Here is a 16,397-nt window from a genome sequence, read left to right on the forward strand (position 1 = left end):
ATCAAAGTATTAGAGGTACGGAGATAGTTTTTGTTTATTGATTTATGACTCATTCATTCTCCTCATCACTCATTCTTGCTAACCATTCGTACTTCCTTGTTGAGCACTGTATGTGTGTGCATATATATATGTATATATATATATATATATATATGCAGACAAACCACTGGGAAAATGAAAGAGATGAGACCGAGCGCTTGTGTCTATTCAGACATTTTCAAGGTATAGATACATAAAAGAGATAAGTATATATATGTATCTATACCTTGAAAATGTCTGAATAGACGAAAGCGCTCGGTCTCATCTCTTTCATTTTCCCAGTGGTTTGTCTGCATACTAGTATCACGCGTTCAAGTGATTTCTTCTGCAATATATATATATATATATACATATATATACATGTGCATATATATATATGTATATATACATTTATATACATGTACATATATATACATGTACATATATACATATATATATTATACACACACACACACATATATATATGTACATATATATATATAATTATATACACACACACATATACCAAAGGCTTTTTCCCCCTTACACAGGGGGTAGCCAAAAAGAAAAAGGCATAGAAATCACTCCCATCCATTTTATTTCCCATATATTTCACTCCCCTCCACCCTCCTTCCTATCTTGGCACCTCCTGGATGACGGGTCATCCCTGCATCCTGTCCACACTATACAGAGTAGATCTGGTTGTATATTTCTGGTTTTCTCCAGAGTTCTCCCAGTCCTGAACTAGGTATCATTCCAATCCAGCCAGTCTGGAGTATGCAGCTCCTTATGTATATATATATATATAAATATATATATATATATATATATATATATATATCACAACAATATTGATGTGTACCTTAGCACTGTTGAAAATTGGTTAAAATCACTAAAGATAATAATTACAACTTCAAAGACTTACACATACATTCTCTACAAAATACACTTCTTTGAAATACTAATATATTAATAAAAGGAATTAAAGAACAAGGACTGGTCATATATATATATATAAACACAAATTAATGGGTTATATTAACTTCCATGTCAATTCATACCTTTTCCAACATTACACAAGTCTACACTCTGCCTCACAGTTAAAATATACATTCAGGTTCACTGTCAATTCCCACATGAAAGCAGAAAAGATACAATTCACCTCACCCTTTCTCATATCCCAGTTTCTCCTTAAAGTTTCTAACATACATCACATTTTCTTTGATACAAATAAAAATAAATGACCCATATGTATAGGGTCCCTATGAAATTCGTTTTTGTATCACTTATAAAAAATCACAGATTTACTTATCAATGTAAAGCTCTCAAGCTTTGGTGCACCATATGCTCCAAGTTGTCTTACTTACAATTGATTGGTGGAGGCTTGACTTCTTGGAAAAACTGGAAAAAAAAAATATATATATATATATATACATATGCATACATGTCTTGAATTTTCATTAGAGAAAAATATAGAACATGGGATTCCTAGCCATTACATTCTGTCTCATTTAGTCACATGCTTGGGATCATAGTGGCAACATTCTTCACCCACCCCCCACAATAGATATAAAGACAAAATAGTGTCATAAAAGTGATAAAGAACAGGTTTATGGTGATGGCACAAAGGAGGAACAACAGTACACCTTGGTCCCTTAATCTCACACTTGCCAACTGCCACTTAAATGGATGTTTGGGCCCAGGGAATTGACCCAGAACATAAAGCACCACCAATTCCCAAAGTGGGTTTGTCCTGGGCCCAAGTGATGGTTGGTGAATGTGGGATTAAGAGAATTAGGTGTAGTATAGTTAAACCTAAGATAATGAACACCCTATTTACCAAACAATTTGGTTAAAGATCAAGTTTGAAAATTATTTGTATATATCAATGAAAGATACTTCATGGTATGAACATGTATATGCTTATACACACAATCCCACTGGTTCAGTAGTGCTTTGGTGCATTTACCATATGTATTTTGGTTAACAAACATTTCAATTTTAGAATGGAGTCTCAGAACATTCAAGTATGTTCCCAGAGGTTCAACTGTATCAGCATTCTTGTGAAAATAGAGATTTTAACCTCTTGAATATGATGATGATGCTTATGTATGCATCATGAGCCATGAGTGGGGTATACAAGGATGCTGCCGTTGGCTCCCTGAATATATTTGGTAGTAGCTGAGGTGGAAGGAGTGAACATGAGGGAGTGACTATGGATACATATATACATACATATACCAAAGGCTTTTTCCCCCTTATAAGGGAGGTAGCCAAAAAACAAAGGCATAAAAACCATTCCCACCCATTCCATCCCTAATACATTCCACTCCCCTCCCTCTTATCTTGGCACCTCCTGGATGATGGGTAATCCCTGCATCTTGTTCACTGCCCTCGATCAGAAGCAGTGTCACAAGACACAGCACATCCACAGCAAGGCTGCTTCATTAAATCGGCGATCCCCCCTCTTCGTCCCCTCATGCAGAAAAGGAAAAGACAGGGAGAAATCCCTTTGGGCTGTGTCAAATTTTTCTCACACATACTACCTCAACCCCCATCCCCCCACCCATTCCACCTCATGCATCACATCATCCATATACAACCATTTTCCATTCACCCATCTTCCGTCCTTCCTCAACAGACATTCCCCTCTTCCCCAAAGCCCCTTTCACCCCATCCATTCATCTCATCCTAGGTCGCCCCCTCATGTTCACTCCCTCCACATCTGCCTTCCATACCTCTTTTACTAGTCTTTCTTCACTCATTCTTTCCATGTGTCCAAACCATCCCGATACTCTTTCATCCACCCTATCTCCCAACTCCCTTACCACCCCTGTTCTCCTCCTCACCTCCTCATTTCTCACTCTATCCAGCCTAGTAACCCCCATCATACATCTCATACACCTCATCTCAAACATATTCAAACTCCTTCTCTCTTCCTTTCTTATGTTCCTTGTTTCTGCCCCATACAGTGCTGTTGGCACAATCACTCCCTCATACAATCTCCTCTTAGCATCCATTCCCAAAAGTCTATTTCTCATTACACTTTTTAATCCACCAAGTCATTTACTCACTTCTCACAACCTACATTCTACCTCCACCTCAACTTCACCCTTTCCTGACACATTTGCACTCAAGTATCTAAAACTATCTACTTCCTCCAGTCACTCTCCCTTAATGCTCACTTCCAGTCTGCTGCCACTTTCACCCCTTGTGCATCTCATCACCTTATTTTTACCCACATTCATCTTCAACTTTCTTTTTTCACACACTCTCCTAAACTGTCACCAACTTCCTCAATCCCTCCTCTGGTCCTGCTACAAGTGTAGTGTTGTCTGCAAACAAGAGCTGGCTAATCTCCCACTTTTTTCCATTTTCTTTAAACATCTCCAATCCCTTACCCACCACCCTTGCATTTACCTTTTGCACCACCCCATTCATGTTTAAGTTGAACAGCCAGGGCGACATAACACATCCCTGATGAAGTCCCACCTTTACCACAAACCATTCACTCTCTCCATTTCTAATCCTGACACATGCTCTACTACTCTCATAAAAACTCCTGACAGCTCCTAGAAGCTTTCCTCCTATCCTGTATATCTGCAATACCTCCCACAATACCTTCCTGTCTACCCTGTCATAAGCCCTTTCCAGATAAATAACATACATAAATATACCAAGGCTTTTTCCCCCTAACAAGGGTGGTAGCCAAAAAGGAAAAGGCATAAAATCATTCCCACCCATTCCATCCCTGAATACACTCCACACCCCTCCACCCTCCCTCTCATCTTAGCACCTCCTGGATGAAGGGGCATCCCTGCACCTTGTCCACTGCCCTGGGTCAGAAGCAGTGTCGCAAGATACAGCACGTCCACAGCAAGGCCGCTTCATTAAATCGGCGACCCCCCCCCTCTCCGTCCCCCATGCATAAAGGAGAAGACGGGGAGAAATCCCTTCGGGCTGCCTCAAAAATTGCTCACACATACTACCTCACCCCCATCCCCCCGCCCATTCCACCTCATGCATCACATCATCCATATACAACCATTCTCCATTCACCCCTGTCTTCTGTCCTCTCCTGTCCTTCCTCTACAGACATTCCCCTCTTCCCCAAGGACCCCTTCACCCCATCCATCCGCCTCATCCTAGGACATCCCTTCATGTTCACTCCCTCCACATCTGCCTTCCATACCTCTTTTACTAGTCTTTCTTCACTCATTCTTTCCATGTGTCCAAACCATCCTAATACTCTTTCATCAACCCTATCTCCCAACCCCCTTTCCACCCCTGTTCTCCTCCTCATTTCTCACTCTATCCAGCCTAGTAACCCCTATCATACTTCTCAGACACCTCATCTCAAACACATTCAAACTCCTTCTCTCTTCCTCTCTTATGTTCCATGTTTCTGCCCCATGCAGTGCTGTTGGCACAATCACTCCTTCATAGTCTCCTCTTAAATTCCATTCCCAAATGTCTATTCCTCATTGCACTTTTTATCCACCAAGGCATTTACTCACTTCTCTCAATCTACATTCTACCTCCACCTTCACTCCACCTTTTCCTGCCACATTTGCACCCAAGTATCTAAAATTATTCACTTCCTCCAGTCGCCCTCCCTTAATGCTCACTTCCAGACTACTGCCACTTTCACCCCTTGTACATCTCATCACCTTACTTTTACCCACATTTATCTTCAGCTTTCTTCTATCACACACTCTCCCAAACTCTGTCACCAACTTCCTCAATCCCTCCTCCGATCCTGCCACAAGCGCAGTGTCGTCAGCAAACAACAGCTGTCTCACCTCCCACTTTTCTCCATTTTCTTTAACCATCTCCAATCCCTGACCCACTACCCTTGCATTTACCTCTCGCACTACCCCATCCATGTACAAGTTGAACAGCCAGGGCGACATAACGCATCCTTGACGAAGTCCCACCTTTACCTCAAACCATTCACTCTCTCCATTTCTAATCCTGACACAAGCTCTACTACTCTCATAAAAACTTTTGACAGCTCCTAGAAGCTTTCCTTCTATCCCGTATATCCACAAAACCTCCCACAGTGCCTTTCTGTCTACCCTGTCGTAAGCCTTTTCCAGGTCTATAAAGGCCCAAAAAACATCCTTCCCCTTTCCTATAGCATTCTCACATATCTGTCTTACCACAAAAATCTGATATACACAACCTCTACCTGTCCTAAATCCACACTGTTCCTCACCAATTACTCCCTCTGTTCCTCTCCTAATCCTCTCAATCAAGATCCTCCCATAAGCCTTCCCAACTACACTTAACAAGCTAATCCCTCTGAAACTACTACACTCACACTTGTCCCCTTTTCCCTTGTAAAGTGGAACTATACAGGCACTCCTCCAGTCCTCTGGCACTCTACCCTCTCTCCAGCAAACATTAAATAACCTCACCAGCCAGTCCACCATCACTATACCTCCTTTTTTTTTTTAGACATTCTGCATGGCATTCATCCAGACCAGGTGCCTTACCTGCTTTCATCATCTTAAGAACTGCCTTCACTTCATCCTTTCTTATTTCATTTGGTGACTCCCTCCTTGAACCATCCCCATTCCTCCTCCACACCAAGCTCTACTCTATCCTTCACTCCTTCCCACTCCTCCTTCAGCTTCTTGTACTCCTTCTCCTTTTCCTTTAAAGAGTTTACTCTAAGTACCTCCCCACCTTTTGTCCCTTTCCTCTTCCTCCACTCTCAACTTACCTTCCACCAAAAAATGATCTGATATTCCCCCAACCTCTCCCCTTAGCACATATACATCCTTAACTCTTCCTATCATAATCCTATTTACCACTACATAGTCCATTAACGCTCTATCTACCACCCTTCCCTCCACCACCCTCTCCCATGTGTACTTATGCTTGATTTTCTTCTGAAACACTGTATTTGCTATCATCAATTCTCTTTCTAGACACATTTCCACCATCAACTCTCCACTACAATTCTTTCCTGGAACTCCACATTTCCCAACCACTCCATCAATTGGATCATTTCCTACCCTAGCATTAAGGTCTCCCAGTACTATTACATTAACATTTCTCCCTAAATCCTCTATGCACTCATTTAAATCTATCCAAAAAGCCTCCCTTTCTTCTACACTCTTCTCACTGCCAGGCCCATATGCACTTACATAAACCCAAATCTCCTTTCCCAGTTTCACCTTCATCCACATTATCCTTGAGGAAACCTCCTTCCACTCCACTACACATTTACCTATGTCTTCACTTACTAGTATAGCCAACCCTTCCCTCCCTCGCCCTCTCTTCACTCCTGATAACCTCCCACTTACACTTGCCCTTCCCTTTCAGCTTAGTTTCACTCAAAGCCAACACATCCATCTTCTCACAAACATACTACCTATCTCTTCCCTTTTACTCTCATCTGTACCACATCCACGCACATTAAAAGACCCAAACCTTAGGGTGCTGGTCGGAAAACTTCCAGACCCTCTTATGCCTTTGCTTTTTCTTTTAGGAATGTCCCCTGTGGGGCTACAAGGAGAAGGATGCCTAGTCCCAATCCCCGTCCCTTTCTTTTCACCTCTTACGATCCAAGTGGAATTACTTGGTGGCAGCATTCTTTTCCCCCACCACAGGGAAGGTAGGCAAAAAAGGAAATGAAAATTCAGAGAAATTGTACAGGGCAGTAACAAGGGGTTGGGGGACAGCATAACAGAGGGACAGTCGTAGTATAAAAGTGTCATCATTTCTCTATGAACAGAGTTTTCCTCTATCACAGCCAAAATGATGTGTGGCTCTGGTCCATAGGGGTGCCCCATATTGACCCTAAAGTATCAACTGCATGCCACTTTGCCACAATAACATGCAGCCAATACCCCAAATCTGATCTATGCAACCTCTACCTATCATAAATCCCTCTGTTCCTCTCCTAATCCTCTCAATCAAGATCCTCCCATATGCCTTCCCAACTACACTTAACAAGCTAATCCCTCTGAAACTACTACACTCACACTTGTCCCTTTTTCCATTGTAAAGTGGAACTATACAGGCACTCCTCCAGTCCTTCGGCACTCTACCCTCTCTTAAACAAACATTAAATAACCTCACCAGCCAGTCCACCATCATTGTACCTCCTTTTTTAAGACATTCTGCATGGCATCCATCCAGACCAGGTGCCTTACCTACTCTCATCATTTTAACAACTGCCTTCACTTTATCCTTATATCTCCTCCATTTTCCTCACTCATCACGGTCATTTTCTTAGCACTTCCCACTGCAACTATCTTTCCCTCCCTATCCTCCTTCACATTTAGCAACTCCCCAAAATACTCTGCCCATCTACCTCTTACTGCCTTCTCTTCCATCATCTTCTCTCCATCTGTACCTTTTACCTTCTTCTCTACTTGATTCACCTCCTCTTCCTTTCTTAATTTCTTTCCAAAACATCTTTTTATTACTTTCAAAATTTTCTGTCATACTCTTACCCCATTTCACATCTGTTCTCCTCTTTGCCTCCTTGTCCTTGTGCTTTACTTCTCTTTTCTTAGTACCTCTTATATGACTCCCTTGTCCTATTTTGTAACCAATCTGTGAAAGCTCGCTTCTCTTCTACAATCTTCTTTGTTTCCTCATCCCACCACTCACTACCTTTCCTTCTATTTCCTCCCATCCTTCTTGTTCCACACACCATCTTTGCACACTTTGTGACTCCCTCCTTGAACCATCCCCATTCCTCCTCCACTCCTAGTTCTACTCTATCCTTCACTCTCTCCCACTCCTCTCTCAGCTTCTTCTTGTACTCCTTCTCATTTAAAGAGTTCACTCTAACCACCTCCCTACCTTTTGTTCTTTTCCTAAACTTACCTTCCACCAGAAAATGATCTGATATTCCCCTACTCTCTCCCCTTAGAACATGTACATCCTTAACTCTTCCTATTATACTCCTATCTACCACTACATAGTCCATTAACACTCCATCCACCACCCTCTCCCATGTGTACTCATGCTTGACTTTCTTCCAAAACACTGTATTTGTTATCATCAACTCTCTTCCTAGACACATCTCCACCATCAACTCTCCACTATGATTCTTTACTGGAACTCCACATTTCCCAACCACTCCGTCTATTGGTTCATTTCCTACCCTAGCATTAAGGTCTCCCAATAATACTACATTGACATTCCTCCCTAATCCCTCTATGCACTCGTTTAAATTTATCCAAAAAGCCTCCCTTTCTTCTACACTCTTCTCATTACCAGGCCCATATGCACTTAGAAAAACCCACATCTCCTTTCCCAGTTTCCCCTTCATCCATATTAACCTTGAAGAAACCTCCTTCCACTCCACTACATGTTTACCTATCTCCTCACTTACTAGTATAGCCACCCCTTCTCTCCCTTGCCCTCTCTTCACTCCTGAGAACCTCCCAACTACACTCCCAAACTCATACTCACCCCTCCCTCTCAACTTAGTTTTACTCAAGGCCAACACATCCATCTTCTCACAAACATACTGTCTCTTCCCTTTTACTCTCATCCATACCACATCCACGCACATTAAAAGACCCAAACATTAGGGTGTTGGTTGGAAAACTACTACACCCTCTTTTGCCTTTACTTTTTTAGGAATGTCCCCTGTGGGGCTACATGGAGAAGGATGCCTGGTCCCAATCCCCATCCTATTTTCCTCGCTTCTTATGGTCCAAGTGGGAATACTTGGTGGCAGCATTCTTTTCCCCCACCACAGGGTAGGTGAAACAAGGAAATGAAATTCAGAGAAATGGTACAGGACAGCAACAGGGGTTGGGGGACAGCATAACGGAGGGACAGTAGCAGTATCATAAAAGTTTCATCATTTTTCTGTGAGCAGAGTCCTCCTCTAATCACAGACAAAATGAAGTGTGGCTCTGGTCCATAGGGGCGCCCCATATGGACCCTAAAGTATTTACTACATCCTGCTTTGCCATAACAAGATGCAGCCAATACCCCAGACAGATGGGTTAAAAGGGGCATTGGGTCAGAGGGGAATGTCTGCTGAGGAAAGATGGAAGAAGATTGAAGATAGGGGTGAATGGAGAATGATTGTGTATGGATGATGCTGTGATGCATGAAAGGGAGTGGGTGGGGGATGGGGATGAGGGAGTACGTGTGAAAAATAAATTGACACAGCCCAAAGGGATTTCTCCCCATCTTCCCCATTTCTGCACGAGGGAATGTAGGGGGGGGGGTTGCCTATTTAATGAAGCGGCCTTGCTGTGGATGTACTGTATCTTGCGATACTGCTTCTGACTGAGGGCACTGGGTGAGATGTAGGAATGATCTGTCATCCAGAAGGAGCCAAGATAAGAGGTAGAGTGGACTATGTGGGGGTGGAATGGGTGGAAGTGGATTTTATGCCTTTGTTTTTTGGCTACCTCTCTTGTAAGGGGGAAAAAGCCTTTGGTAAATGTATGTGAGTAGTAGCTGAGTGACCCCTGTATTCTGTGAACAGGCTTGATCACCTTTTCTGTCATGTTATATTCATTCAGGGTGAAAGAGAACAAGAATAACTGCAGTAACTTTATATTGTGTAACGAATGCATTGTGATGCATCATTATACACCAGGCAATCTGATGTGTGCATGAATACTTGACTTGTATTTGTGTGTAGTGCCTTAAGGTGCTCTGGCATTGGATACAAGCAGGGCACTGTAGTGTTGCACCGTAGTATTGCAGCGCGCCCCAGCCACCAGACACTTTCCAGTACAGGGATTCTTTGTCATGGCCACAAGGCCTTTATTCATACATGTGTACTAGGCACAGCATCTTCTTCCTTCTGTGTAGGGAGAACGACTTTCCCCCATGTCAGTCTATACCAGTCTCCCATACAGAACGAGGTGGACGTGAATGAATGGGTGGAAGGTGGATGTGGATGAAGTAAACTTGAGGGGGGAGACCAAGAATAAGGTGGATGGAGGGAGTGAAAGGTGCATTGGATGGAAGATGAATGTCTGTTGAGTATGTAAGGAAGAGTGTATGAGATAGGTGTGAGTGGAGTGGTTATAAATGAGCCAAGATCTGGTGTGGCCCATAGGGATTTCTTCTTGTATGCTTTGTAATTCACAAGTGGATGAGGAGAGGTTGTTGCCATGTAATGAAGTGGTGGGGGTAAACCAGCTTTGGCTGTTGGGCTTTGCTGTGATTTAATGCACTACCTTTGACCCAAGCAGTGGGCTGGGGACAAGGCTGACCCTTCATCTAGGAGCTCAGCTGGAAGGGCAACCTCCAGGGTTCCTACTCTTTGTCATGTTATTTTTTTTTTCCCAATACTTTTTATGGATTTTTATGACTCATTCTTCCACTTTTCCAGGACCTATGTATAGAAATTCCTGGATATTTCACATAACCCAGCACTTGCAAAAATGACCAGAAAATGTCATTCAAGGGCAGTGGACCTGAAGAATAACATCTTGTCCATGGTTAGAGCCACTCCAATTGATGAGGGAATTGTTTTTATTGCCAACTGCTTAAACAAAAAATTCATGACCTTTGAATTTTTCTTAGGAATATGGACTTTTCAGTATTGGATTTTTATAATACAAAAATTCATGACTCTTTAGTTTTTTAAGGACCTGTACAAACCCTGACCTCCCATACTTCTTACAGTAATTCCTCTCAAACATATAGACTCTTCCTTTATGCACAGTACTTGCACTTCTTGCCCAACGTCAATGGAAGGTTAGTAAAATTGCTTCCAATCTATCCTAGTGTCAAAACTTACTTGCTGGTTAAGTTAATGTGCAGCTAGCACTAGTAGTTACTAAACTAGCCCCATGTCAATGAGGCTATACAGTGACATGGGTACAATGCATTCATCATCTTCCTCATAATTTTTTTTATTCTACCCAGACATTTACTTGCTTCATTTACAATATAAATACAATCAATTCTATTCATGTACTTATTTTTTTTTATCCTGGCCATCACTTGACTATTTACCATGTATTTATAAATGGCCTTTATCCCCTATTAAGGAGGTGGCCAAGTCAAATCCCACACTCAACCAAAATTCTCACTCACTCATCCTTCCCATCTTAGCATTATTTATATGTACATACAAAGGGTTTATATGGGAGGGAGTCAAATCAAATGGCATGTACACACTACTACCAATTCCACTCCCATCCACCATCCTTTCCTCCCTCTCATCTTAGCTCCTCCTGGATGAAGGGTCATGGATGAGTATAGATGATATTGTGATGCTGGAGAAGGAGGGTCACCAATCAAGTGAAGTAGCCTTGCTAAGGATGTATTGTGTCTTAATGCAATGTTTCTGACTCGAGGCAGTGGGTGAGAGACAGGGATGAACCTTCATCCACAAGGAGCTGAGATGAGATGGAGTTAAGGGTGGTAGATGGGAGTGGGTGCATGCCTTTTGACTTAGCTATCTCCATTATAAGGGGGAGAAAGCCCTTGGTATATAGATAGATTGAAGAAGAAGAAGAATAATAATAATAAGAAGAAGAAGAAAATGGTCTTACCATGAACTAGTTTTCAACCTACCTTTCTCCTTCAGCCCATAGTCAAAGTTGTACCAACATCTGACCATGAACACAAGCAGTCCAACATGTACCAGTATTGCTAAGGCGCATGCCGCATACTGACAATGGGCAACTACTCCTGGTAAGTGTTTCAAAGCAGTCTGCGACAAAAATAATAAAATCATATTTACAGTAAATACCATATATGTATATATCAATTTTGCATAATGAATTGACCACTAAACCTGATATATATTTATTGTGAAGCAAATTTGTGTCATTTACCCATACTAGTAGAAAGCTTCATTAAAAGGGTTATTGTATACCAATACTCCAAATCACATGTGGAAAATTTTCTAAGCACTTCCATGTCACAAGGTATCTTACTAGGCAGGTGGCATACAAAGAGGAGTACTGCTGGTACATGTGCCACATCTGAATTTATGATCTTACAATTATGATTATTACCTTATTCTTTTTCATACAAAATCTTTTGTTAAGAGAACATTCCACACCAAAACACCCTTCAGACAATACAAAACAAAGACCTAAAGATAATTACAAGCTATACAAATACAACACCTACAGAACATTTACACCATGAAATGGAAGTCCTCAAGATCAAGGATCACCTTGACATGAGAGGCACACAAACACAGCACACTCACTAAACTACATAGCACATGCCAAGAAACATAAAAACAATACCCAAATACTTATATCACACACAAATTCTCTCTTCTCTTCCTCCACAACCACCAGACACCAGCCTCCAGAAATATATCCATAGTCATATCACTCACTGCTCCATCAACAAACCAAACAACAATAAATTGATGCATACTAGACCCCCTGATATCATCCCTCTTAATCCTTTCTCTCCTGAAAGGACGTAGTCCACCTGGCCAGACTGTGATGCAGCCACTATCCAACCCTTCTAAGCTACAAGAATAGGTTGGATGATTGCATTCCAGACAACTGTCCAGGATGCAACACTTCACCCCATACTATACAACACATTATGGAAGGCTGCATTGCAAACTATCACAGATGCTAACAACACAATGTGCACTCTATAAAAGATTTGTGGGAAAACTCCGTCCCAGCCATGGTGTGCCTCAGGAAGACGGGACTGCTCAGCCAGTGTAGGGAACAACAATATTCCACAGGACAGAAACCTATATATGGGGTGTCTCTAAGTCTAATGCATACTAACAATAACAAAATATTTTGTAGCATGCACTATATGATAATTCTCAGAATTCTTTACCTGAACAACAGCAAAAATCATGTAGACTATGTGGGCTGGACTAAGAAGTGCAGCCACAGTGAAGAAATACTTGCTCTCTAGCCTTATCTGTAAGAAGAATTTTTTTTTTTTAAAGAAGATGGCAAATTTTTTCCAGCTGTGAATGAGAGTTAATCTTGATGGTGTTTTCTGAGTCTGCTGAAGAAGGGTGGAGTAGCTTCTGTGACTTCATTTTGTGTATTGTTCAGTTATTTTCCTGATATCTGGCGATATGGTTTTCAAGTCAATTTTGGAAAAATGCTTGTTAATAATATTGTATAGCTGTTTTAGTGATGGTATTGTGAAACTGAGAGAGGAATGGGAAGGAGTGAAGGATAGAGTAGAGCTAGGAGTGGAGGAGGAATGGGGATGGTTCAAGGAGGGAGTGACAAAGTGTGCAAAGCTAGTGTGTAGAACAAGAAGGACAGGAGGAAATAGAAGGAAGGGTAGTGAATGGTGGGACAAGGAGACAAAGAAGGTTGTAGAAGAGAAGAAGCGAGCTTTCACAGATTGGTTACAAAATAGGACGAGGGAGTCATACGAGATGTACAAGAAAAGAAAAGAGAAGTAAAGCGCAAGGTAAAGGAGGCAAAGAGGAGAGCAGATGTGAAATGGGGTAAGAGTATGACAGAAAATTTTGAAAGTAATAAAAAGATGTTTTGGAAAGAAATTAAGAGAGGAAGAGGAGGCGAATCAAGTAGAGAAGAAAAGGTAAAAGGTGCAGATGGAGAGATGATAATGGAAGAGAAGACAGTAAAGGGAAGATGGGCAGAGTATTTTAAGGAGTTGCTAAATGTGAAGGAGGATAGGGAGGGAAAGATAGTTGCAGTGGGAAGTGCTAAGAAAATGACCGTGATGAGTGGAGAAAATGTAGGAGAAATAAGGAAGGATGAAGTGAAGGCAGTTGTCAAGATGAGAGCAGGTAAGGCACCTGGTCTGGATGGATGCCATGTAGAATTTATATATATATATATATATATATATATATATATATATATATATATATATATATATAAAAAAAAAAAAAAAAAAAAGTGGTACAGTGATGGTGGACTGGCTGGTAAGAGGGTAGAGTGCAAGAGGACTGGAGGAGTGCCTGTATAGTTCCACTTTACAAGGGAAAAGGGGACAAGTGTGAGTGTAGTAGTTTCAGAGGGATTAGCTTGTTAAGTGTAGTTGGGAAGGCTTATGGGAAGATCTTGATTGAGAGGATTAGGAGAGGAACAGAGGGAGTAATTGGCGAGGAACAGTGTGGATTTAGGACAGGTAGAGGTTGCATAGATCAGATTTTTGTGGTAAGACAGATATAAGAGAAAGCTATAGGAAAGGGGAAGGATGATTTTTGGCTTTTATGAATCTGGAAAGGGCTTATGACAGGGTAGACAGGAAGGGACTGTGGGAGGTTTTGCAGATATATGGGATAGGAGGAAAGCTTCTAGGAGCTGTCAAGAGTTTTTACAAGAGTAGTAGAGCATGTGTCAGGATTAGAAATGGAGAGAGTGAGTGGTTTGAGGTAAAGGTGGGACTTCATCAGGGATGGGTTATGTCGCCCTGGCTGTTCAATCTATACATGGATGGGGTGGGAGAAAAGTGGAAGGTGAGCCAGCTGTTGTTTGCGGACAACACTGTGCTTGTAGCAGGATCAGAGTAGGGATTGGTGAAGTTGGTGACAGTTTGGGAGAGTGTGAAAGAAGAAAGTTGAAGATAAATGTGGGTAAAAGTAAGGTGATGAGATGTACAAGGGGTTAAAGTGGCAGTAGACTGGAAGTGAGCATTAAAGGAGAGCGACTGGAGGAATTGGATAGTTTTAAATACTTGGGTGTGAATGTGGCAGGAAAGGGTAGAGTGGAGGCAGAGGTAGAATGTAGGTTGAGAGAAGTGAGTAAATGCCTTGGTGGATTGAAAAGTGTAATGAGGAATAGACATTTGGGAATGGAGGGTAATAGGAGATTGTATGAAGGAGTGATTGTGCCAACAGCACTGTATGGGGCAGAAACATGGAACATAAGAGAGGGAGAGAGAAGGAGTTTGAATGTGTTTGAGATGAGGTGTCTGAGAAGTATGATGGGGGTTACTAGGCTGGATAGAGTGAGAAATGAGGAGGTGAGGAGGAGAACAGGGGTGGTAAGGGAGTTGGGAGATAGGGTGGATGAAAGAGTATTGGGATGGTTTGGACACATGGAAAGAATGAGTGAAGACTAGTAAAAGAGGTATGGAAGGCAGATGTGGAGGGAGTGAACATGAGGGGGCGACCTAGGATGAGATGGATGGATGGGGTGAAAGGGGCTATGGGGAAGAAGGGAATGTTTGTTGAGGAAGGATGGGAGAGGACAGAAGACAGGGGTGAATGGAGAATGGTTGTATATGGATGATGTTGTGATGCATGAGGTGGAATGGGTGAGGGGATGGGGGGGTGAGGTAGTATGTGTGAGAGAAATTTGGTGCAGCCTGAGGGGATCTCTCCCCGTCTTCTCCTTTTCTGCATGAGGGGACAGAGAGGGGGGGGGAGTCGCCGACTTAATGATGTGGCCTTGCTGTGGATGTGCTGTGTCTTGCGGCACTGCCTCTGACCCAGGGCAGTGAACAAGATGCAGGGATGACCCGTCATCCAGGAGGTGCCAAGATAAGACGGAGGGTAGAGGGTGGAGGGGAGTGGAGTGTATTTTGGGATGGAATGGGTGGGAATGGTTTTTATGCCTTTTTCTTTGTGGCTACCTCCCTTGTAAGGGGTAAAAAGCCTTTTGTATATGTATGTATGTTTGTACAGGAGTCCCTCAAATAACGCAGATTCGAATAACACGGATTCAATCATATGCGGATTTTATTTCAAAACCATCTGAAATGTAGAGAACCGTTTTAAAATTCGCATCGAGTTGGGCACGCATATGCACACACGCAGCAATATCGCAAACATTTGTGGTGACTGCTTTCTATTTTACCATATACAGTCGATCCTCATATAATGCGGTCATTATGTACATTGGGAACTACTCAAACAAGGGTGTGGGGCGAGGGGATAGCCGTGGGTGGCTGCCTGCGGTTATGTTTCAACCTCCGGGAATTGATGCAGGAGGGAGGGAGGGGAGGAGAGGGGGAGTAGGGGGTGGTAGGGGGGTAGCCAACAAGCTTTAGCTTGTCGCTTCCATCATCTGCGCCGTGTTATCGTGAAATTTTACCGCCCTAACCTGTTGAAGTGTAATGTTTCTTTCGTTTGGAACACAACTAAAAAGTCTGATAATGACTGTGCTTGTGGTGTCTTAATTTCTCTTATGAGGTTCTTTTTGTTACTGGCAGTGGTGGTTTGGGAGATCAAAAGCAGACATATACACACTTACACATGTGTAGACACGCACATGTAGACACATGTAACCGCAGGCAGCCACCCACGGCTATCCCCTCGCCCCACACCCTTGTTTGAGTAGTTCCCAATGTACATAATGACCGCATTATATGAGGATCGACTGTATATGGTAAAATAGAAAGCAGTCACCGCGATGTAAACAATAAACAAAGCACCACGTGTTATGACAACGATTTCTTAGGGTTTGGTAAGTACGAAAGAAAGAACTTAAGTAGATTATTAGAGA

The 16,397-nt window shown here is 42.3% G+C and overlaps 1 protein-coding gene across 3 annotated transcripts in view; it reads right to left on the minus strand.

Moving 5' to 3' along the window:
- Window positions 1-337: 337 nt before the first annotated feature.
- Window positions 338-16,397, minus strand: part of LOC143027587 (uncharacterized) — a 28,181-nt gene continuing 12,121 nt past the window's right edge. For 2 of the 3 annotated variants that reach the window (XM_076188920.1, XM_076188922.1), the window contains 3 exons: window positions 12,793-12,879; window positions 11,545-11,683; window positions 338-1,419 (listed from right to left, as the gene is read on the minus strand). In XM_076188920.1, the coding sequence (XP_076045035.1) occupies window positions 1,382-1,419; window positions 11,545-11,683; window positions 12,793-12,879 (264 nt within the window). In that variant the 3' untranslated portion in view covers window positions 338-1,381. The remainder of the gene's footprint in view (window positions 1,420-11,544; window positions 11,684-12,792; window positions 12,880-16,397) is intronic. The other variant, XM_076188919.1, reaches the window with a different exon arrangement.

The sequence above is a fragment of the Oratosquilla oratoria genome, chromosome 8 (assembly GCF_046742065.1).
Source record: "Oratosquilla oratoria isolate Oo_2021 chromosome 8, ASM4674206v1, whole genome shotgun sequence".
In the NCBI taxonomy this organism is placed as follows: Eukaryota; Metazoa; Arthropoda; class Malacostraca; order Stomatopoda; family Squillidae; genus Oratosquilla; species Oratosquilla oratoria.